Raw genomic sequence first — 25,891 nt, 5'->3', positions numbered from 1 at the left:
TACATTTCATTCAGCAAGACAGTATCTCGTTAATTAAGATTAGGTTATACGGTAAAAGGCATGTTACAATTTTATTTTACATGTAACCATTTGTTTCAAATACTTTTACTTGCTATCACTTGAATCTCTATTCTCTTGTTCTTGTTTTCACTGTAAAAATATCTTAGTGCTGTGTGTTAAGTGGGCCAGTGATCCTGAGGTGAAATTGGTAAGCTGGTGTGTACTGTGCCTTTGGGAGCAACAAGTCTGAATTCTGTGAGTGTTTAGTGGACTAGGGGCTGGACATTCCAGCAGGATGCTAGGAAGGCTTGAGGGCTGGAACACACCTATATCACCAAGCTGTAGAGAGACTGAGGCCTGCACAGGCCTGGAGAGGTGTGCTTATGTTGCCTGTGGAGCTGGGGAACTGACCCCTGGTAGGAACAGACAGAACTTCCCTCATGTTAAGGGCAAGTGGTAACAAGGTGCCTCACAGCCCTGGGTACCCCCCAAGGAGTGTCATAGCATACTGATCATTAACACGCAAAAATTCTGCTGTCCCCTCCCCTCCCCTCCCCCCCCAGGCATAATGGCTTTCCAGTACCTGTACCTCAGGATACCATCCTTTCATACCCCTCAAACTCAGAAATCCATCAGCCTTCCCTTCTGCACCAGCCTTGTTCACCACACTATTAGTTGTGGTTCTTTTTCGACTGATGGTCCCTATGTATATTCCACATGTGAATGCACATGCACACCATGCGCCTGAGTCCAGAAGCATTTCTTAGCAGTGTCCGTTGACCCGCACGTGTGTAGTGCATCCCTTCATGCTCCTGGCTGAGGGTATAATAGGTAGTGTGGATCGACGCCTCCCCAGTTCCCTCTTACCGCTGCATGGACTGAGTCAGAACTCCTATTCCTTCGCACTCTTCGTTTTCTAAGAGAGTGATCTACCTTTCATTTGGTGTAGATAGCTGTAGATTGTCTTTCTAGTGTAGGCAGATAAGTTAGTTTAGTTAAATTTAGATAGTGTAGTTTCTTTCCCTGTTTGGGGACTGTCCAACCTGCCCCAGGGGACTATGCCCGAGATTCTGGGATTTAAAAACTGCGTTTCCTGCCCACGCTCATTCTTGGTGAGTGACAAGCACCACTGGTGCCTCTGCTGCCTGGACCAGGCACACATCACAGTGTACTGCTCCATTTGCATGTCCTTCCTGTCCTGAACCCGGGAAGCTCAAGAGCTCTACTTCCTTAAGAACTTGATGGAGGAAGCTCTGAGACTAAGGGCGCACTCGGATCTGGGACCGGCAGACCCCCCTGTTCAGTGACTGTCACCGATGCTGAGAGCCCCTCACAGCACCTTGCATGCCCCAGAACCACCAGTATTGAAAACCAAGGACAAATCCTGGCATGAGAGTAAAAAACATCCTCACGGGCACAAAAGCAGATCCCTGCTGTGGACTGCTCCCAAGTGCAGCATTTCCTCCCCAAGCTGGGCTGGGTCAGGTAAGATGTCACGAACAGATCTGGCTGGACCAGTGCCCGAGCTTCCCCGTGAAGAGGGTAAGGCCAGACGACCATCGCCAGTTCCAGGACTTGCTCCAGGGGATAGAGGCAGACCTGGTTATCCCATTGGAGGAGGTTCAGGACCCCTAACACCAGCTCCTGGACATCCTCCAACCCCAGGGGTCCTCTTGGGGTAGATCTACCCATTAACAATGCCATCCTCCAACCAGCGTGGGCAGGATGGCACAGTCCTGCTTCCTGTGCCCCCAAACCTAAGAGGGCGGAGAAGAGGCATTTCGTACCTGCTAAAGGGCAGATTTTCTTTTTACACATTCACCCCCCCCCAGCTCCCTGGTTGTCCACGTGGCAGCATAGCAGGCACGCCAGCACTCGCAGAAGTCTACTCATTTGGACAGGGTGGCAATGAGGATGGACCTGCTAGGCAGGAAGGCATATTCTTCGGTGGGAGTACAGTTCCAGATTGCAAACTACCAGGCTCTGCTAGCCAACTACACCAGGCTAGCAGAGTTCAGGGACAAGCTGCTGCCAGAGCAACAGCAACAATTCCAGGCACTGGTAGACGAAGGACGACTGGTCGCCAAGGTGGGCATCCAGGCCGCTGTGGACGCGGCCGACATGTCCTGTCACTTTCTATCGACCGGTGTTATGCGCTGGGACTTGTGGCTACACAATCATCCAGCTTCCCCAGGGAGATCCAAATCGAGAACCTGCCCTTTGACAGGAACAAATTGTTCCACAAGAAGATGGACGATTCCCTCCACTGAAGGTCTCCAGAGCCATGCTACGGTCCCTCGGTATATATACCCCATCCCCAAGATGCAGGCATCAGAGGCAAACATTCTGCCCGCGCCCCTACACTCCTTATCCGGCTACCTACCAATGTCACCAGGAACCCCCATGTCAGCAACCCGGATCTCAACGACCACGCTTCCCTGCCTCCACCACAACCATATCCTCAACCCTCTCCCAGCAACAGACAAAACCTCAGTTTTGACATGCAGGTTGAGACCCACTAACCTCCCGCGATGCCACCTGTGGCACCCCATATCGTTTTGGGGGAGCCATCTTGCCCTGTTTGCCGACAATTGAGGCAAGACCACCACGGATACCCCTATGGGACCTTAATCTTGTTCTCTCTGCCTTCACGAAGCCACCCTTTGAATTGCTGGCAACACGCTCCCTCTCCCACCTCTCAATGAAAGTGACATTCTTGGCAGCCATTACCTCATCTAGACTGGGCAACGAATAGAAGCCACAATGGCGGACCACCCCCTCCCCCGATATCCCACAAGCACAAAGTATCCTTGTGGCTCCACCCCAAATTCATCCCAAAAGTGGTGTCGGAATTCCAACTAAATTAGAGCATCGACCCGCTGGTTTTCCACCCCAAACCACATGCTTCCTCACTAACAGAGCCTTGCATGCCCCTCGACATCTGCCGTGCACTGGCATTCTGCCTACTCAGGACTCCACCCTTTTGCACATCGCTTTAATTATTTGTGACCGTCGCCGAACAGTCCTTTTGTCCAAACGCATCTCCAAATGGGTATCGGGGTGCAGCTATGAATGCTACACCAATCCAATGCACCCCTATCTGATAAAGTTACGGCACACTCTACGCAAGCACAAGCTGTCACATCGGCCTAACGGATGCGTCCTGGCAAGACATTTGCTACGCGGCAACGTAGCTTTCCGTCCGCACGTTCACGATGCACTATGCCATTGCGCAAGTGGCTGCTACAGAAGCCACTGTAGGCCAGGCTGTACTGCAGATTGCACTTCCATTGGCATTCTTGCACCCACCTCCATAATGACCACTGCTTGCGAGTCACCCACCCACGTGTGGAATACACACAGGGGCCCGTCACTCAAAGAAGAAGAGGTTACTTACCTGTAACTGAAGATGCTTCGAGATGTGTTCAACTACCCGCCCTCCAGACCCTCTGCTTCAGACTGGATTCCATGATGGTAAGAGGGAAACTGGAGAGGTATCGACCTGCACTACTGATTATACCCTCAGCTGGGATTACAAGGAGATGCACTACACATGTGCAGGTCAACGGACACTGCTACGAAACACTTCTGGACTCAGAGGCATAGCGCGCATGCGCACCCATATGTGGAATACAGATAGGGATCACACATCTCAGAGAGTTACAGGTAAGTAACCTCTTCCTATTTGGTTTGTTTGTAGGAGGTCATTTGGTAAAGGAGAGCTGGAAGGCTGACACCATTCCATGGTTCACCACTTAGCTTGCTTCACCACAGGTTGGCACCAAGATGCACAATCTTCCCTCTTGTAGGAAGTGCACAAGACATTCTATCCACCGCATACATCCTTTACTCTAGTGTAGACTAGGCAAATGTCTTGATTTGAGTGGGGAAAAAAAATCAACCAACAAGAATATCCAGAAGGATAGAGTTAAGAAAATGCAGTATTTTTACTGCTGCTCTTTGGACTGCATTATAGCCTGTGTTTAGAAACCCATTTTTTCCCAACATTATAATTAGCAGAGACTCTAGTATATGAATGGGAGGAAATATGATGAACCATACCCCAAGGCCGTGTAACAAAAGGAAGAAAAAAAGCTTTTTGTGACTGAAAAAATGTCTATACTGTATTGGCCTTTCCAGCGGAAAAAAACTCTAGAGGATTTTTGGCATCTGTAATAGCACTTGTGAAGTGGCAAGCTCTCAAATTGTTATTAAGCTCATTAACAAAGTTTTATGTAAAAAAGGAAGGGAAGAAACAGACTTGCTCAAATATTTCTCTTTTGTGCACTTACCACCTTTCTTGCATTTTACCTGATCCTTTGAAGACTTAGCACAGAGCTAAAAGTCTGAGCATGTGAATGAAAACTACTCAATTTCTTGGATTTTTACAGGAAGTAATCTGTTCTCTGAAGTAAAGCCTTGGGTCACATTTCACTGGCTTTTAAATAGCTTCCTGACTTTTAGGATTAGCAGAATTCTCTGCTGTTTAGGTGCAGGCTTTAACTTTCTTGGCAGATAGTTCTGCTGAAATGGCGTTGATAGGTCATTGTGACATACTGCATGCAATACTGGGGCATACTCAGTTTTATTCTTGGGCTGTAATCACAGGTGCATGGTATAAAAGAGAGACTTTGCAGCTTGAAGGTATCAAGCCACAGGGCCAGATACTTCATTGTGCCTTGCAGAAGACACAGTTCAGGAAGGGAGCGTGCACCTATGACTTTACCCCACTTTGCACCTCTAGGATTTGGGACCAGGATGGGAGTACAAAGTTGAGGTTGAGCACCTAGACAACAGAGAATTCCATTAATCAGTAAAGTCAAGAAACTGCTCACTTCTGGGAGCTGACCCCAGTAGTCAAAGGGCTGCTCTGCAGCCAAAACAAAGCTCAAAGCACTGTGATCATGTTTCCTCCCACCCCCATCACACACCTAAGCACACCTCTGTGCTACGGCATATGGTCATTTGCACCAGCCCCAGGTCATCCAATGCAGGCAGTATTCCTTGAGGGACAGTTAAACACAAATGACACCTCCACTCCCAGCACCATGCCTTAAGCACAAGATCATCCTTATGGCTTGGTGGAGCATGAAGCAGAGCACAGCTCTGGGCGAGTGCTGTGTGCCCGCTCTTCTCACTCAGTCTGCCCCAAAGAGAAAGGTTGCAAAGACAGTGGCCATCCCACTCTACTACTGCTTGATGTTTCACACACAGGATTATTCATTCAAAAATGGCTTGGCGTGCCCTTGTATGAATCACTGTGAAAAATGGTCAATTGCACTGGCATTTTGTAGGAAAGTGAAATTTCAAGAGCACAAAGCTTTCCAGAATGGGAACAAGAGAAGTTACATGGAAACAGATCTGATGTCTGTACAGGTACTCCTAGAGAAAGCTGGATAAGGTGCCACTTGTTTGAATGGAATGGAATGTCCCAGCAGGGCAATTATTTAAAACGTGGGGGCTGAAATTTCCCTGCAAAACCGGTGTATCCCTGCATGAAAAGTACAAAACTCATGTTTGAAAATAGGATTCACAGTGTATGGCCATACAGCTCTACAAGCGCCAGTTTGTCAGGTGTATGTTGTGAGTGATAGCCTACTAAAAGGGTGTCAGATCATGGAGAAAAGCACATCCCAAGGGATTTAATAACAAATAAAATAACCAGCCTCTTCAGGCATCAAGCATGTTAAAAGCTTATTAGCAAGATAACTGTACCTCGACTGCAGTTTTTTTCTTTTGTTCTCCCATAGAGTCAGCTCCTGTATTGCACGGGACTGCTGATGATAGCAGAAAACAGTCTTTACACACTCGATTGTGACGGCTGTTATCTGCAAGTGGCTTAAATTCAGAGCATTTTGCACAAATAACCTGTATCAGAAAGATAATACTTCATTCTTCAGCCACTATTAAAAACAAAATCCCTGTTATTTACAACCACTTTGCTGCAGGTAAATTGCTGAAATAAAATTCTGCAAACTAATGCAAGGATGAGACAGATTGACAGACGTCCTGTAACTTACGTAGGTCAAGGTCTGAGATGGGACACCTCCCTTCCCTCAATCAGAAATGAAGGATGTTTTTATCCTGTATTGTGTTTCCAACCATTCAGAAAGTGACTGACAGGTATCTGCTTTTCTGTTCCCAGATAAAAGGTCTGAGTTATAATAGTCTTAAGTTTTCAGTGCCTAATGATCATGAGTGCCCAGCTTGAGATACCTTAAAGAGGCCTGATTTTCACAGTGGGTGGGAGGTGGTGCTTGGTGCTTAGCACTGTCAGAAAAATCAGGCCCCTTTGAGTTGTTTGGAGCTCAGTGTCCAAAAATTGAGTCACTTTTGAGAATTTAGGCCAATAAACTGTCCACTACATATAATGATCTGCCTGATGCCACGTTGGGTTGGGAGGCAGTGATTTTATGGCTTTCAATTCTTTTTTCTGGTTTGGCACAAATAAGCAATTAAACTTGACATGAAATCAGCGCTTGCGAAAAGTGCTGGATATACAGCGCTGGAGACTCAACTCGTCTGTTTATCTGCACCACTCCCCTGTACAATCCCAAGCAACGAACCTAACCATTCAACTCAAAGTACCCTCCTCCTCAAGAGGAAGAGGATAGTTCATTCTATTGGAACTATGCACAGGAATACGGTGAGCACAGCTGTGTTTATGTGCCCATCCCTCCAGCAGGAGCAAAAAGCACCGACTTATTTCATGTAGCCCACTGAACAGCAAATGGCAGCAACTGTCATTCACTACTAATCTTGGCTGGGTTTGAATTCGTGAGCTGGGACCACCACTGTCCCAAGCTCCCAGGGAGGCCAGTTAGGGGTTCTCTCAGTTGCTCGGCCATGGAGGACAGCTTTAATTATGCTGCTGGCATAAGGTCCCTTAGAGACCGAACACCAGTGGTGAATGGAGCATAATGGAGCCTTGCTCCATCGAACCGCCTTTCCTTCTCTTTCCTCCTAACACAACTTCTTCCCTCCACACCCCTAATATGCCCCCTGCCTCCCCTCACCCCGGGCAGTGGAATTTCCAGCACAGGCGGTGGTGGAGTTGGGCAACAGGGCTGGTGAAGGAGATGGCACAGCTTTGTGTCAGCAGAGATTCCCCCTGCAGAGTGAGGATACTTGTACAAACCTCTAGCTGCTTTAAGTTTTGGTGCAAGGTGAACCTGGCAAAGTGGAGGATATGGCCCCTTGTCTCCATATCCCACTATAGAGCAGTGAAGTCGGTTTTCAAATTTGCAGTCTCATGGTACTAACTGCAGTAGCAGAGCCACTACGGGGAAGGAGATCCACCCCTTATGTGCATTATAAGAGCAGTCAGCAGGATTTAATTTCAAATCTCATTTTATTACACAACAAGAATCTGAATGCTCTTCAGTCGCGATAGTACGCTCTCATATGTATGCCCACAAGATATGAATTACTACACAAAAGCATTGCATTGCTCCAGTTCAGTGCACTGAAATGCACAAACAAAAGCAAACTAACATTTTTTTGAATAGTCTTTGCTAGAGGCAAATTAACTCCTTTCATTTGCATTCTACTACCCGCACCAGAAAACACTGCACAACCAACAATTGTTTATTTAACATTAAATTATTAATAACTTAATTCTCATTATTTTTTTGTCCATGGGGAGTTTTTTGTTTGATTTATTTTAAAACTGAGCTTTGATGTAACAGTTTAAATACCAAAGAAAGTGTATTTATTTTAATAATTATTTTAAAAAACTCCAAAGATTCAAGATAGCTGACTCCAGAGTAATAGTCTCTCTTCCACTGTAATAGTATTTGGATTCCTGAGATGAATGTTTTAGAAAGGATGGCTTTTAATATTCTTAGCTACACATTTTACCTGACTGTCTGTTCAGATCCAAATTTATCTCCATTCTACAAAAACTTGATATTATTTCACTAACTATTCTAAACTAGTTACACCAGAACATGAAACCCTGAAACTGATATCACAGAAGGAAAGTTTTAAGCCACAATAAGGCAGTCAACCTCATGTAATTTTGGGCTGGGATTTTCAGAAGCGCCTCAGAGAATCAGGTATCCAAAACCCACTGAGATTCAATTGGAGATGGGCACCTAATTCCATTTGGCTCCTTTAAAATCCAGGCCTTAGGCTTCTAGCGCCTGGATTTTTCATGTGCTGGATTCTCCGGGCTTTTCAAGTACAGAAGAACACCCTCTTTGGCCAAAAGCACCCGGATTTAGTTTTGCCACTGGGGGAAATGCAACCCCTCACTTTAGCACTGAAGCCTTCTGGTTGATCAAATCAATTAAATCACTTTAGTACTGTAGCCTTCTGGTTGATCAAATCAATCAGGACAGCTGGAACTCATTACCCTAGCTACAAAATGAATGGTTTCCTCTCAGAAAAGGAGAAGGAAGAAGGCACTTGGAAGCCTGCAGCAAGAGGCTGCTGCTGAAGATCTAGATGAGCTGTGTTCCAGACTATTTATTCTGCTGTTGGTTAGTGGTAAGGGGTGCTAGTCATGTGAAGGAAACCCTGGTCAATGAGGTTGTTTTTTGGAATACTAGATACAGAACAAACAGGTACAGAGGCAGCTTTCCTTTCAGCCACAGAAGTGTGACATTTGTCTTCTCAACCACTCACTCATGGCCTTTTACACCGCCATAACTTTGCTTTGTTTTGCCTGATCCCCAATGGACAAGGCAAGTTGAAAGGTCTGTTCTATCACAGCCCTGCTGCGCACTCCAGTGCCTACTGGAAACTGAAAAGCTCCCTCAGAATGAAACAAACTCAGAATTTGATTTAAAAAGTCATCTGTTGCAGACAGACTAATTAAATGGACAGAAAATGAAACACTGCTACAATTTTATTCTGATACTCACTGCCCCACATTGTTTGCAATGGTGCCGCCTTTTAGTGATGGAGTTAAAGCTTTCGTTGCAGCTTTTGCAAGCTTGCTTTTCCTTGTCTCGCTTGGTTTTAGAAGATGATTTTCTGCAGGAATCAGGCTGAAATGAAACATACAGTTAGGTGACATTATACAACATAATTATTGCAAAACAATTTTCTGCCACTCACTTTCTACCATGCTTACGAAGCTCTTTCCCAGATTTATTCCCCCCCCCACAGACAATTTTAGGGAAAATTTCCTCTTACTAAACCGTTTGGGCCTTACTCCTCAGAGTCCACCTCTTCCATTGTGCATCATTGGAGCCAGAGAGTCACTCCATCTGACACCCTATTGGTTTAAAGGGGATTGGTCTGGAGGAAGGGCATTCTCAGTGAGGGGTCTTCACTCTGGAACTCACTCTTTCTCTGGTTATCCAACAGAGCCTAAATTTGATTATCCTTCAGGGCATGGGTTCAAACTATAGCATAGTGGCTGGATAGCTAAATGTCTTGGACAGTTTAGACACAACAAATCCTTCATCTTGGCAGGTGGTTGGACTAGATGACCTTTGTGGTACTTTCTAACCCTATGGTTCTATGATTCTATGTTGCAAAACTTATCTATTCTTTGTGGGGTGAGGGAGATTTCTGCAAGGATGGCTTGGATGGGAAGAGCAGTCTTGTGCTCTGATGTGCTGTTTAGTTTTGAAGTGGGCATTGTTTGGAACTGCCTTCCAAAGGGAGTAGTGGGAGCTAACTTGCTTTAAGACTGCGCTTGATAAGTTTATGGAGGGGTGGCATGATAAGATTGCATATTACGACATATAGCCCATCTGCAACTGCTATTAGAAAACATCTCCAATGGCCAGAGATGGGACACTAGATGGGGAGGGCTCTGAGTTACTACAGAGAATTCTTTCTTGGATGTCTAGATGGTCTCACCCACATGCTTAGGGTGTAACTGATCACCATATTTGAGGTTGGCAAGGAATTTTCTCCCAGATCAGACTGGCAGAGACCCTAGGTTTTTCCCCCCTTCCTTTGCAGCATGGGGCATGGATTGTTTGTGGGTTTGAACTAGAGTAAATGATGGATTCGCTGTAACTTGAAGTCTTTAAATCAAGATTTGAGGACTTCAGTAACTCAGACAGAGGTTATGGGCCAATTACAGGAGTGGGTGGGTGAGGTTCTGTGGCTTGTGATATGCAGGAGGTCCAACTAGATGATCGTGATTGGTCCCTTCTGGCCTTAAAGTCTATGAGCTTGTAAAACTATGGTCCTGAGCTCAGAGCTCTGGATGGACACATGCATCTCCTTGTAAGTTTGAATAAATAAATTCCTGTGCCTTCTCCCTGGTCAGCACTGCTCCCTTTGGGGACTCTCCTGGCTGCCTCTGGAGCCTATAGCAGGAGGGAAGATTGTAGGCACCTTGTACTACTCCCACTATGGCAGACTTTCCACACACTTTCTGTGCAAAAAATTATAACCAAATTACTCTGGCACAGTCCCTGGCGTGAATTTCACTTATGTCTATGCAGAAGAAATACATCACACTACAGTAATGTAAGATGGCTTCACTAGCGAAATAATGTCAAACTGAAACTTGCAAGACAAAAGCCTTAATAATTCACTCCCTATTTCTGTGCTTCAGATAATCCACTCACAAGCTATTGAGAGAAAAACCTTTCCCTAGTAAATTTTTACCAATGTGCCCATAACTAAAGTAGAAGCAGAGGTATTTTACTTTTGTTATGGAGTTTATATTGGCACTCCAGCAATCAATTTAAGGAGAAGGTGTAAGCAGTAATTTCACAATAATGCAGCTATGTTTTCAGCTTTCGTTATGCCTGGAGCAGTCTGAAGGAACCTATAGTACCAGATAAAGGATGAACACCCTACAGATTACATTTAGAAAGGGATGCGATTGTACATGGAGAAAAACACACATACCCTTGGGGGGAGTGATAGCTCAGTGGTTTGAGCACTGGCCTCTTAAACCCAGGGTTGTGAGTTCAATCCTTGAGGGGGCGATCTGGGGCAAAATCAGTACTTGGTCCTGCTAGTGAAGGCAGGGGGCTGGACTCGATGACCTTTCAAGGTCCCTTCCAGTTCTAGGAGATGGGATGGGATATCTCAAAGAGCTGTGCACCATCAGAAAAGGTAAGTCACAAGGCCTATGTGAGAGAGCCATCTACCCAAATAATTCCATCTGCAGAAAGCTGAAGTCTTTCATAAGAGGAGAGGGATTCCAGAGGCTTGGGAATTCAGAGATGGGAGCCAGTATATAAAATCAGACGTGGCAGCCCACTCATTCCCATGCTGGAGATACTAGCCCTGAGGGAAGCCTGTAGCCTTCTAAAGGACCCTCTCTCCTCAGCACAATGAAAGCCAACCTAGTGAGTGATGCCTCTCTAATAAGTCAACATGTTGTAGCTGCCCCTGTGGAAGCCACTTATAGACCATGATTCTGCTTCTGCTACAAACAAAGTCACTTTAGGAAGATGATTTGCTACATTTAATATTTTTATCTCATGGGAAAATCTGCATGTCAGAAAGCAACATGATCACCACATGATATACTTCGTGGCTCTACCAGCTAACCTCTGTATCCTCCTCCTTGTGACCTTGTTTACTATTTGTCCCATCTACCACCACTTTCTTCCATGCTCCAGGCCACAGCCTCCCCTCCCCAACCAGCCAGTATCCCTCTTCCTCTTTTCCTTTGTTCTGGGCTCTCTTGCTTTCTTCTGCTCTTCTTAGCCTTTATCTATCTGACTCACATACTGTCTCCAGCACACACACTTGGTTCCCCTCACTTGCCCTAACTGCACCCTTCACCCTGCTCCTCCCAGGCCCTACTCCTTTTTCCTGGAGCAGGACAGAGTGATGCAAAGGGGCCAAGCTGCTACATTACTGACTCTACTCCTAAGTTTTCTAACGCCTCTAACTGACCCTCTGTTCCAATAGTCTCTGAGAACAGTAGAAAGCAGAATGCTAGTCAACAGTGCTACAGGACTACCCTGATTGCAACCTCAGTTTTAAATGAATTTGTTCTTTTTAATTTCGTTTGCTTCCTTCCTGCTTCAAGGGCAAAACTGCAAACCTTTACATAGGTACCGATGATGTTTCGCGTTAAACTTTATGGAGTGCAATGATACAGCTTTGCTCATTTAAGGAAAATGACTAGAGCTCTCTTTACATGCACATTTACAGCTGCCCAAAACAGAGAGAGTTCCTATGGATCCATGTCCTCTCACACACACAGCTCACATGTGGTGCTGCACTTCGCTTGTAAAGAGTTCACTGCAGCTAACCTGACATTATCACAACTGAATCATTTACAGATGTCTTAGACGATGCACTACCACTGAGTTTCATTTCACACTATATCAGACCTTCTCAAAGTAAGGCATACAATTAAGGAGACTTGGAATACTTTCCCTAATCAGCATGAGTCTAAAGAGCATCCATTTTTTTCCAGCATTTCTACTGGCTAAAAGAACAGGCGTACTTGTGGCACCTTCGAGACTAACAAATTTATTAGAGCATAAGCTTTCGTGGGCTACAGCCCACTTCATTGGATGCATGTAGTGGAAAATACAGTAGGAAGAATATATACACAGAGAACATGAAACAATGGGTGTTACCAACAGGGCCGCCCAGAGGATTCGGGGGCCTGGGGCAAAGTGGGGGAGCTGCGGCGCTTGTACTCACCCGGTGGCGGTCTGGGTCTTCGGCGGCATTTCGGCGGCGGGGGGCCCTTCAGTCGCTCCGTGTCTTCGGCAGCACTGAAGGGCCCCCCGCTGCCGAAATGCTGCCGAAGACCCGGAGCGACTGAAGGGCCCCCCACCACCGAAATGCTGCCAAAGACCCGGACTGCCGCCCGGGACAAATTGCCCCACTGCCCGCCCCCCCGGGCAGCCCTGGTTACCATACACACTCTAAGGAGAGTGATCAGTTAAGGTGAGCTATTATCAGCAGGAGAGAAAAATAACTGTTTGTAGTGGTAATGAAAATGGCCCATTTCCAGCAATTGACAAGGAGATGTGAGTAACTGTGGGGGGGGGGAATAAGCATGGGGAAATAGTTTTACTTTGTGTAATGGCCCATCCACTCCCAGTCTTTATTCAAGCCTAATTTAATGGTGTCCAATTTGCAAATTAATTCCAATTCAGCAATCTCTCGTTGGAGTCTGTTTTTGAACTTTTTTTGTTGTAATATTGCGACTTCATTCATTTCTGATGGATGTCTTTTACAGCTTTAATTCTGGTGTTAATACTAATTAAATGTTTAGGAGACTTTTAACTGTAGAGGAATGAACCCTTTTAAATGGTTACAGCAAAGCACTTCGTCACCGGCTAATTAAACTTTGAAAAGTTTTATATTGTTACAATTTGCACTAAAAGATTTTGGTGCTCATATATACCCACGCGGCTTCATTGCTGTTAATGGAGTTGCATGGGTGTAACTGAGGGGAAAATTTGGCCTTGTGAGTTAAGTTACTGGAAGGTAATCTTAAAGAATAGTGTAAGACCAATGCCATGTCTACCTGATGCACAATATCCATTACTGCTGATACATACTAACGACTGCTGTGAGGAGAAACAACTGTTTAAAATTCCCCACTATACACTGGCTTTCTTTAGCGGAAAGTCAGCTGATGGATTTGGAATGCACTGGGTAGCTCCCTAATAAATGAGATAATAATAATAATAATAATATGCATTTCCATAGCATAAAAAAGAGGAAGCTGCAAGTAAGGTATTTTCCATGAGAGACCTCAGCTTTGAAACCTACTTCCGTCTTCATCTAAAATAGCCAGAATCAGTTGACCTTCATGACTGGAAGGCCTATGTATTTACCAAGGCTTTGGGGGAGGGGGATAGTGAGGGACAGAAGAGTAAGATAAAGGCTGGGATTGTGAGTGAGGGAGATACTGACTGGGTTTCGGGTGAGCTGATTTTTATTTATGATTGCATTTTAATGTATGGCAAAGGGACCTAGAGCCCATGACAAGAACTTTACTTTGTATTATTTTTAATAAACCTAAAAAAAAAATTTTGAAGAAGTCTTTCATTCAAAGATCTAAACACTTGACAAACATTAAGCAAGCTTCATAATGCCCCGCTAATGGTCCATATTTAAAATGAGCTAACTGAGGTACAGAAATGTCAAGTGACTTAATGTCATATAGTTATTCAGTGGCAGTAATGGGGACAGAACCAAAGAGATTTTGCTTTCAGATCTCTGTTTTAAGCACTGAATTACATTAAACAAGACAGTCTATCCATTCCACGGAGCACAGGTCACATAGTAAGCAGTGCCATCTACTGCTAATTACACATCGCCTGAAGTGAGTTCCTTGCAAGTCAAGACAGTGCTTTGAATAACACATGTGTTCTGGAGGCCAGATCAGATCCTAACTGTCATAGCTCCATTTACCAGCTGAGCATCTCTCTCTCTTGTTTGGCCAACTGAATTAATTATATATGTTCAAAAAGGACCTACCAAAAAGAGGGCCTGACCTCACCTGAGGTCTTTTGATCTTACTGCGAGTAAACAATAAATACTAATAATAATGCTCAATTTTCCTCATATAACTAATCCTATTGAGGTTAGTGAGACTACTTACAGACAAAGTTAACCGCATGTGAAACTCTTTGCAGGAACGAGGCCTAAGAGTTGCTTTCACAAACAGGGAAGTTTGACCACTAATCTGCTTTTATTCTACAGTTATCTCACATTTTCAAAATTTCGATTTCCAGTTAAACTATTCATTGAAGTTTTGAATTTTTATCAAAAAATTGGAAGACCATTTCAAAGACTACACTTTGGAATTATTCATGCCTTAAATCTAAGCATATGCACAAGTATTTGCGAGATCAGTGCTTCAGCCAGTGAAAAATGAGAAAAGCAGGCATCGTTAGTGAACTGTTATAGCCTCCTTCACTTCAGAGGGAGGAAGGAAAGCCAAGAGAGTTCATTGTAACATTAAGGAATGAAAAGGGTTTGGGGGATTGTCTGTTTTGTAATTTCATTGTTTTCTTGTTATTTTTTTCCTCGTTTTTCTCTTTCACCTTATGTCTAGTCCAGTATTTAAAATCAGGGCTGTCAAGTGATTAAAAAAATTATTCGTGATTAATTGCACTGTTAAAGAATAATAGAATACTATTTATTTAAATATTTTTGGATGTTTTCTACATTTTTCAAACATATTGATTTCAATTACAATACAGAATACAAAGTGTACAGTGCTCACTTTATATTTATTTTTGGTTACAAGTATTTGCACTGTAAAAAGACAAAAGAAATAGTATTTTTCAATTCAGGTGAATTGAACTATAGTGCACTCTTTATCATTAAAGTTGAACTTACAAATATAGAATTATGTACAAAAAAACTGCATACAAAAATAAAACTATGTACCATTTTAGAGCTTGCAAGTCCACTCAGTCCTACTTCTTGTTCAGCCCATCAATCAGACAAACAAGTTTGTTTACATTTGCAGGAGATAATGCTGCCCGCTTCTTGTTTACTATGTCAGCTGAAAGTGAGAACAGGCATTCTCAGGGCTCTGTTGTAGCCAGTGTCGCAAGATATTTAGGTGCCAGATGCGCTAAAGATTCATATGTCCCTTCATGCTTCAACAACCATTCCAGGGGACATGTGTATGCCATGCTGATGGTGGGTTCTGCTCGATAACAATTCAAAGCAGTGCAGACCAACGCATGTTCATTTTCATTATCTGAGTCAGATGCCACCAACAGAAGGCTGATTTTCTTTTTTCGTGGTTCAGGTTCTGTACTTCTGCATGCTCCCTACCTCATCCCTCTCAGATTTTGGAAGGCACTTCAGATGCTTAAACCTTGGGTCCAGTGCTATAGCTATCTTTAGAAATCTCACATTGGTACCTTCTTTGTGTTTTGTCAAATCTGCAGTGAAAGTGTTCTTAAAACGAACAACACGTGCTGGGTCATCATTCGAGACTGCTATAATATGAAATATATGGCAGAATGCGGGTAGAACACAGAGCAGGAGACATACAATTCTCCCCCAAGGAGTTCAGTCACAAATTTAATTAACGCACTATTTTTTTAACAAGCGTCATCAGTATGGAAGCATGTCCTCTGGACTGATGGCCGAAGCATGAAGGGGCATGCGAGTGTTTAGCATATCTGGCACATAAATACCTTGCAATGGCAGCTACAAAAGTGCCATGAAAACACCTGTTCTCACTGTCAGGTGACATTGTAAATAAGAAGCTGGAAACAATATCTTCCGTAAGTGTAAACAAATTTGTTTGTCTTAGCGATTGGCTGAACAAGAAGTAGGACTGAGTGGACTTGTAGGCACTAACGTTTTACTTTTGTTTTGTTTTTGAGTGCAGTTATGTAACAACAACAAAATCTACATTTGTAAGTTGCACTTTCAGGACAAAGAGATTGCACTACAGTACTTGTATGAGGTGAATTGAAAAATACTATTTCTTCTGTTTATCATTTTTACAGTGCAAATATTTGTAATCAAAATATACACTTTGATTTCAATTACAACACAGAATATAAGATATATATGAAAATGTAGAAAAACATCCAAAATATTTAATAAATTTAAATTGGTATTCTCTTGTTTAACAGTGAGATTAATTATGTGATTAATCGTGATTAATTTTTTAATTGTGATTAATTTTTTGAGTTAATTGCATGAGTTAACTATGATTAATCGACAGCCCTATTTAAAATATAAGCCCCTAAATTGCACATGCATGTTATATGCAGGAGTTCAAACTGATAATCAGGTGCTCATATAGACAGGTGCATGAACAACAGAGGTATTTCCAAGCTCACTTCCCATTTTATGGGGTTACATATTTTCCATGTGAAAACTACATGTTTATCAACACACACACACACACACACACACACACCCTTTCAGCATGAGTCTTTGAAAATGTGCTGAGTTAAGTGAAATGGAGTTAACCCATATTAAAAATAGTATGGTTTACACTTTATAATACTGCAGGGTTTTTTTTAAGTTATATGGTCAAGAATTCTTGACCATATACCAATTTCTGTATGTGTAAGACATTTATACTGAATATTAGGAACTGTAGGTTGGGTTTGAATTTAAGTATACAAAAGTATAATGAATACCGTATGTTGGCTGTAAGCAGTTACCATAATGCAGTGTTTGTACGCTTGTTGCATTTCTTCCATTATTTCTTTATTATCTGGCTATGCTAATATGTAATAAACTTCAAATAAGTCTTACTCTTCTTCGTATTTCTTCATTAAACTGAGCCAAATATAGAAGGGAGCTACTAGTTTGTTGACCACCACTACCACCAAGTGGTTTACATGGATAAGATTAAAGTAGAATCAGTGCACTTCCACTTACACGAATACTGAGATGGTTCTTAACAGGTGTGACAATTAAAATCAAATATGACTTAAGGCTGTGACATGCAACACAGTTCAGGCTGATGTTACTCTTCCATCACACAACTGTTTTACAATATAGCACAATGAGAAACAATCATTGGTAGGTAGGCAGGGGAACATAATCCTTATTAGCCTGAGGAACAATGAATTATTTTTTAATCAGCTAAAATGTGTTATTTAAATTCAGGGTTATTTAAAATTTATTTTTCTTTAAAATATAATTTAATGGAAGATTATTAAATAAACCAGGACATACCATTCAAATCCATTGTTACACAAATATGTATTAAAAGTAATTGGACTCAAATATGTATTGGGACTTTGAACAAAAGTTAGATCTAGTTAAAACATTTTGTTATGAAATACGAGACTAAGAGAAATGTTTCAATTTTTTTAAAATTACAATTGAAAGAATTATTTTAAAACAAATATTTTTCTGTAATATTTGCAACCCAAACATTGCAACACTGAATGTATGACTAACTAAAAAGAAAAACAGACGTGACATGTGATCTTCATTGTTTATCAGGGAAGTGCAAAATATTAATAAACATAAATAATGAGAACTATGCTAGTTTTCAAAAAGTCTTTCATTTTTAATAGATTACATGCTGTTAGTGGTACAGGTAAGGAATTGTACACTTAAATTAATTACTTTTAATTGAATCATAACTGTCTATATCAACTCCCCTTATCTGGTGTTATACATCAACACACTGACTTATACAAAACTGTTAACCCTCTGCTTACTGATTTCTGAAGTAGGATGTGTCTCCTGGGCAGAGCTCTAACAATGTGCCAATCCCAACAAAGATACTTGGGGAATCATCCTATTAAATGCATTCCTGGGCTGATTCTGTACATATGTGGTAGCTGGACCACAAAAGGCCACCTACTAGTGAGAGGGAGTAAATGGGAGGAAGGAGGAGGAGAGCTGCCATGCAGCATCTCTCATCTGCTTCCAGAAAGTGACAAGGACACTTAAGGTTCTACTACCAAAACCTATCTACTATTACACAAGTGGATGGAAGGAGACAGGGACAGAATGTGAGGCTGCCTGGAGACAGCAGTCCATGCACCAGGCAAATAATGCTATTAAAGACCACTTCTGACCGTTCCACAATAAAACTCGGATAAGTTTTGGCGAGGGTCCTTGCTGTTGAAGGCAGTCATGCCATACCTAAGACCCTTCCTGAAGAGCTGGGATTCTGATAGACTGTCTTGGTGCGAGGGAAGAGTGTACTAAAGATAGAAGATAATGAGTGCACAAACCTATTAGAGTAGGAGTGGTGAAATGACTCAGCAGCTGACATCAAAGGGCTATGAGGACTGTGTTGAAATTGTTATGAAAAATATCTGGCTTGCACAGTAGCCAATCTTCCAGGGTGTTAAAGAACTGACCTTTTCACCACCCGACACCCTCAGCAAAAATAAATGAGAAACATACTATGGACTAATTATTTTTCAAATTCTACTTCTAAGCTGACGTTCAATTATACAATTGCAAACACATATACCTGAAACCAGTCAATGACTGGATAACAACACTGAATGGGGAAAATAACCAGAGTTCTAAAAAAACTGAGAAAAATAATGTCCTTCAGTTTAGGTTCACACGGCATATGGTGAGTTTAGCCAGAACTAGAGGGTCAAATTCAGAGATGATATAAATGCTGGTGTAAATTCTACATCAGCAAATGAGCGCTTGTGGGTGTAATTTACACACATGTGGTGGAGGAGGGGCAGGGTTGGAGGAGGAAAAGCAACGAGCAGCAGAGCTTGAGAGGGTGCAGAACTCTCTCCTGTTTGTTTTAAAGTCTGCCTAAACAAAAACGTTAATCTCACGATTACTCACCCCTCCAGATCCACTGATGCCATCTGCTCCTGGCATAGATTCTACAGAGCTGGTGCTTACTATCTAAAGGAAAAGAAAATCACAAAGAACATTTCAATATGGAGATTGCTCTTAAATTATGTTAATCATTAAAATCAAAACATGAAATAATGCACTTCTAACCCCTCATTTGTTCTGGTTATGAATATATGTTAATTGCACGTGTATTCAACTACTCTGGAATATTCAGCTGGCAATAAAGTGGGGGACTTTGCAGATGGCATTGAACTACAAAGGTCTGTTTACACATTCAGAAACGTGCATGCACACAATAAATACCTATGACAGACACCTTAAACAGAAGAGAAGTTTTGGGTTACACATATAAAACAAAAAGGGGCAGTTTTTCAATTTCACAGCTACATTGATTCTTATAATACAAACCAAAAAAGCAAAGTAGTTTGTGTAGTCATCAGTGTGACGTTGCAGCCCATAAGGCTTTATGGAAATATGCTTATGAATGTATATATGACATAACTGGAATATGTTTTATGCTACATATACCATGTAACATATCTCTGTAAAGGTTAGGAGTACTTGTGGCACCTTAGAGACTAACAAATTTATTTCAGCATAAGCTTTCGTGGGCTACAGCTCACTTCTTCAGATGCATAGAGTGAAACACACAGACAGAAGATATTTATACATACAGAGAACATGTAAAGATGGAAGTACGCATACCAATTGTAAGAGACCATCTTGCCAGGAGCCGGGGTCGCAGTGCCGGGCCGGGCGCGCCCCAGGGCCCGAGCCAAGCTGGGCGGGAGACGCTGGGGCCAGAGCCGCTTGGCCTGGGCCGGCCGGCCACCAGAGGGAGCCGCTCAGCCAGGGGGGCCGGACTGGGCCACGCTGCACCCCGCCCCAGCTTACCTGCTGCCTCCCTGTTTCAGGCTTCCCGCGAACATCTGATTCGTGGGAAGCAGGGGAGGGGGAGGAGCAGGGGGCGGAGCGTTCAGGGGAGGGGGCAGAGTTGGGGCGGGGCTGAGGGCGGGGCCGGGTCCCCATGGAGTGTCCTCCTTTTTAAAAATTAAAAGATGGTAACCCTAGTCTCCACCCACAAGAGAAAGTCGATTTAAGCCCCTGGGAGACCCCTCCATTTTGTCTTCAACTGGCTCAAGAGAAAGCCTCTCCACCCCCAAAGGATACCTGAAAGAAACTGGAACAAAGGACAGTAACCCACAGGAGTGTGAGTGTTTGCTGGACCCAGACTAGAAGAAGGCTAGTCTGTAAAAGTAGGGTTACCATACGTCCGGATTTTCCCGGACATGTCCGGCTTTTTGGGCTCCAAATCCCCGTCCGGGGGGAAAGCCCAAAAAGCCGGACATGTCCGGGAAAATCGGGGGGGGGCCGGGCCGGGGGCCGGGACAGGCCGGCGGAGCGGGGCTGGGCCGGGCCGGGGTGCGGTGCCTGGCCAGGGGCTCGGGGGCTCCGGCGGGGGCTCGGGGGCTCGGCCAGGGGCTCGGGGGCTCCGGCGGGGCCGGGCCGGGGGCTCGGCGACTCCGGCGGGGCCGGCACCGGCGGCTCGGGGGCCGGGCCGGCGGTGCCAGGCCGGGCCGGGGGCTCGGGGGCCGGGCCAGCGGTGCTGGGGGCCGGGCTGGGGACCGGCGGTGCGGTGCTGGGGGCCTGGGGGCCGGGCCGGGGACCGCAGTGCTGAGCGGGCCGGGGGTGGTCGGCCGGGGGCCGGGCCCGGCACCCCAGGGCCGGGGCCAGCCTGGGCCGCGCCTCCTCCCCCCACACTCCCCCTTACCTGCTTCAGGCTTCCCGCGACTCAAATGTTCGCGGGAAGCAGGGGAGGGGCGGAGACTTTGGGGCGGGGCCGGGGGCCCGTGGAGTGTCCTCCTTTGGGAGGCACAAAATATTTTAACCCTAGTAAAAGAAGCTTACTGGAACATCTCTGAGGGTGAGATTTCATCTGTAATCATTTTCTTACTGTATTAGGTTTAGACTTGCGTCTTTTATTTTATTTTGCCTGGCAATTCACTTTGTTCTGTCTGTTATTACTTGGAACCACTTAAATCCTACTTTTTGTATTTAATAAAATCACTTTTTACTTATTAATTAACCCAGAGTATATATTGATACCAGTGTGGGGGGGGGGGGAACAGCTGTGCATATCGCTCTATCAGTGTTAAAGAGGGTGAACAATTTATGAGTTTATCCTGTATATGTATTATACAGGGTAAAACAGATTTATTTGGGGTTTGGACCCCATTGGGAGTTAGGCATCTGAGTGCTGGAGACAAGAACACTTCTTAAGCTGTTTTCAGTTAAGGCTGCAGCTTTTAGTGGATGTGGTTCAGACCTGGGTCTGTGTTTGCAGCAGGCAAGTGTGTCTGGCTCAAACAAGGCAAGGTTCTGGAGTCCCAGGGAAAACAGGCTCAGAGGTAGTCTCTGCACACCAGTTGGCAGCCCCAAGCGGTTTTCTGTGATCCAACCCATCACAATCAGAACCCTAAGATGGAAGTGTAGCTCCGTGGTACAGATTTCACCCATTTAAGTGTTTTTATAGCTGATTTATGTTAAGACATTCCAAGAATGTAAACATATGTACACAGTTTATTTAATTAAGCTAAAAATATCAAATCAAAAACACCAAGGACATAACTTGTAGGAATACTCCATAATACTCTAGTTTGTAGCAAAGGAGATTTAGGTTAGATATTAGATGGAAAAAGACAAAAACAAAACAAAAAACCTAACTAAGGTTAGTTAAGCTCTGGAATAGGCTTCCAGGGGAGGCTCTAGAATCCCTATCATGGGAGGCTTAAGAACAGGTTAGACAAATACCTGCCAAGGATTGTTTAGGTATACTTACTCCTACTTCAGGGTGGGTGGATGGACCAGAGATGACCTACTGAGGTCCCTTTCCAGCCCTATATTTCTATAAACACAGGCCTGATGCTGAGAGATGCAGAGTACCTGTATCCGTTGTTACCTTAAACTGCAGTAGAAGATGCTCTGCATCTCGAAGGATTAGGCCCTATTTATCATTAAGTCCCCTACCTATCATACCCATATGCCATCCACATTACTCACTTTAACAGTTGTAATATAATGCATAGATCTGGGACCAAATCTATAGGCTCAGAGAAATCCATTAGTTACACTACATCTTCCAACTTTAATTAGAAGTACGTTTTTATTTTTGTTGTAAAAACAATTTGTGCTGTAGAATTCTTGACTCAGCTACTGGACTAAAATACTAGCACTAAAAGAGCTGCTAAATTTGAAGTCTAGTTGTAACCCTTTGTATGCTAACACAATCGAAAAACTGCTCAGAACAAACACTGTAAGGCAAATAGGAGCCAAATTTGTACAAATGTGGTTTAGATCAATGCAAACCCAGAATGGTAGATTGGCACTACCCCAGAAGGGGCTGAGAGAGGGATTACACCTATTTAGGACAATGCAACGTATGCTGACCTCTCTGTACCCAACCAGCTGCACTGTCTTCTGCGGAGAGGGGCAACAGTACTGTCTTTGGAGACAACATACTTACTTAGTACTGCAAGAAGGGAAAGCAGCAAAACCGGGTCTTACAGGAACTCTATCAAATCAGTTAAGGAGCAGCACTGGTGAGTCTCAATTAATCCTTGATGGCAAGGAGGATGAAGCCTGTGGCACAAGGCCTCAAGAGAATATATATACCATGGGGTGGGAGGGATGTGAGGTTTGACAGAAATGTGGAGACTGCCCTCCAGGTTGGGGGAAATCATCTAAAGCACTTCAACGGCCTCAAGCAAAAATTTGTATATGTAAAAGATACACTAAGAAACTGATCACCTCCCATAGGTGCACTCTAGCCTTAAGCTACAGAAGATCTCAAAAGAGCTTTACCAACATTAATACAGTCCTAAATCCCCTGGGAGGTAGGTACAGTATCCATGCAGTTTCCAGTACAATGTCGTTTGGCAACTGATATTTGCTGGTCACATAGGTTCCCCATCAGTATTTTAACTGCAACTTCTAAGATTCTATCAAGATGTTTCCATCCCAGCATGTATCTCACATTTTCTCTGGAGAGAAAGCCTCTATGGAAAAAATGTTCTCTCTCCAGAGAAAAATATTTTTATCTTCCTTCCTACTGGAAAATGTACATGTACTCCTGCCAATTTGGAATCCCTAGTTATGGCCCTTAAGTTACTTTTAAAATGTTACTTTCAACATTTATAAAATGTGTCCTATGTGGATGATCATTTTTCATTCATTTGTCTAAACAACTCCACCAGAGAATCATTATTTTAATAGGATCCAGAAGGTACTAAGTAATTGCAGTACACAGCCAGTGCTGGAATTCAGCTTCTAGACCTCGGGAGGCCCACGTGTACGGAGTTTAGCCTCTCAGCATAAGAGGAACCAAGTCTCTTCTTTAGCTTACTTCCACCATTGTGTTCTGTCACTAGCCTTGTGTTTACACATGCATTGTGGGTCACTAACCTTTTGTGAATTAATGGGAAAAAGTCATTTTGCGTGGGAACACTTGTATATTATTTAATAAGAGGAGACATTTACGTAGCCTTAACCATAGCAAATGGGGACTGAAAAAACCCCATGTATGTTCTCTGTCTAAAGGAGTGGTGCTGCAATGGAATCTCAAGTGACTCAAAAGAGACTCCTTCTAAACTGATGCTGCTCTGATCCTGGGGTTGATGGGGAGGAAGAAAAACAACTGGCCAATAACAAGGCTCAATCTTCGCCCACTCAGCAAATCTTTCCTAAGATGTGAATTAATGATTACTCTGTTATTTATATTGCAGCGGTGCCCAGGATCACGGCCCCACTGTGCTAGGTGCTATGCAAGCATACTAAGAGACACAACAAGTGGGTGTTAAAACCAATGGCAATACCAGTTAAGAGAGAGGCTCAGGAACTGTTTTTCAGGTTTGGAACCCTTTTTTTAGATTATATCAGAAATTGCTGAGTAAGCAATACCTATGTGCATTCATCTATTTCGTGGCAGAAAAGAGGCACTTGGAGCTCCTGGAGGTTGATGCCCACACTGTCTGATTTGAACGTGTAAATGCCTTTTTGCATCTGCAGAACACTAGCATACAGATTCTTGACAGTGACCAATTACAGACTCAGTGCGACATATTGGCCTGATTTTTAAAATTAGTAAGAAAAATATATATTTTATAATCAAGTCTTTAAACCTCAGTTAAAAATACTAGTACAGTCAGTGGGGAACTCAATGCACTGCCATGCTGGGATCCAACTTTAGGATTGAACTTGGTCTCTCTCTCCTAAAAGTAGAAGGGGCTAAACACTTTACTAGATATACAGGTTGGGAGCACTTGAGTCACTCCTCAGAAGCCCTCCAAGCTGGCATCGGAAGAGCACTGACAAGCTCTGGTGGAAGCTGCACTCAGTCCTAGTTCAGTTATTCCTCAGCATCCCTACTGCATAACTGAAATGATCAGACTAATGTATATGATAGTAAGTAAAAACCTACACTTTAGTCGTGTCGTTGACCTTTAATTATGGGAATTCAGTTAACCAAAGTGTTAAGAGTCATCTATGAATTTACACCAAAGACTGACTCTTGTGCCTTGCAGCAGCCACTAATGACTGCCAATTCAGCACAAATACTGGATGCCAAGATCATAGGGTAGGGAGTCCCAACATATTTCAGATCTTCCCCTGAGCTTGCTAGATCCAGGGCCCATTCTGCCCTGACAGATGAGCAAATGACTTGCTCCAATGTACTGCGTTGAACATGGATCACAACAGAAGTCACATCATTTATAGGAGCCGATATAAACGTAAATTATAGCCAGTCAGAATGCAGTCATTCTTATCATACAAGAAAAAATGAGGATAATACATCATCTATTTTTCTCTCTAATGTGTCCTGATCTGTCTAATACCTCATGATGATAGCAAACTTACTTGATATACCTACAATGTGATAAAATTGCTGCTCTGAGATTGCTCTTGGTATTTGTCCAGTTTTCCATATTTACAGTATCAATTTCAGCTCTTTTTAACTGACAGTAATTTATTGCACATTCGGCTTGACATCAAATCTCAAAGTCGATCATACTGATAATTTACTCTTCTGAAAATATAGATGAGCAATCTGGTACAGAGGAAATTAACATGTATATTGCATTCACATCACAGCGGAGAAATAAATCATTTATTTCCTGTTTGTCTTTTTACAAACTACTAGTGTGTGAACACTTGGCTACCTCATGCTCACAATCTCAAAGTAAACTGGAGGTTAAGAAGCAAGATATAATTATGAAGAAATCAGACAGTCAGTCCTATTTGGATAGGGAAAGTCTGCTAGTTAATTTCGCCATTAACAAGAGGATGCTCTATCTGAACATTTCTGCTTTGAAAGCAGCCCATGGAACCTAAATATTAGCTTATGGGGTTCAGGTTTTTCCCCTAATTAATTCTGATTTTAAATAGGGTATTATCAAGTGATGAATAATTTGGGACTACTTTGTGTCCCTTGATTGGCACGTGAAAGCAGGGCCGGCTCCAGGGTTTTGGCCGCCCCAAGCAGCCAAACAAAAAAACAAAACAAAACCAAAAAAAGCCACGATCGCGATCTGCGGCGGCAATTCGGCGGGAGGCCCTTCGCTCCGAGCAGGAGTGAGGGACCATCCGCCGAATTACCGCCGAACAGCTGGACCTGCCACCCCTCTCCGACGTGGCCACCTCAAGCACCTGC

General features: G+C 43.5%; 1 protein-coding gene across 5 annotated transcripts in view; it reads right to left on the bottom strand.

The window, feature by feature from the left end:
* Positions 1–25,891, bottom strand: part of FGD3 (FYVE, RhoGEF and PH domain containing 3) — a 187,462-nt gene that overhangs the window by 13,380 nt on the left and 148,191 nt on the right. For all 5 annotated transcript variants that reach the window (XM_005305430.5, XM_065551006.1, XM_065551008.1 and 2 more), the window contains 3 exons: positions 19,171–19,233; positions 8,868–8,993; positions 5,716–5,868 (listed from right to left, as the gene is read on the bottom strand). In XM_005305430.5, the coding sequence (XP_005305487.3) occupies positions 5,716–5,868; positions 8,868–8,993; positions 19,171–19,233 (342 nt within the window). The remainder of the gene's footprint in view (positions 1–5,715; positions 5,869–8,867; positions 8,994–19,170; positions 19,234–25,891) is intronic.

Source organism: Chrysemys picta, chromosome 7, assembly GCF_011386835.1.
Source record: "Chrysemys picta bellii isolate R12L10 chromosome 7, ASM1138683v2, whole genome shotgun sequence".
Taxonomy (NCBI): domain Eukaryota; kingdom Metazoa; phylum Chordata; order Testudines; family Emydidae; genus Chrysemys; species Chrysemys picta.
The sequence above is the reverse complement of the archived record's forward strand: the minus strand, read 5'-3'. Positions and strand labels throughout refer to the sequence as shown.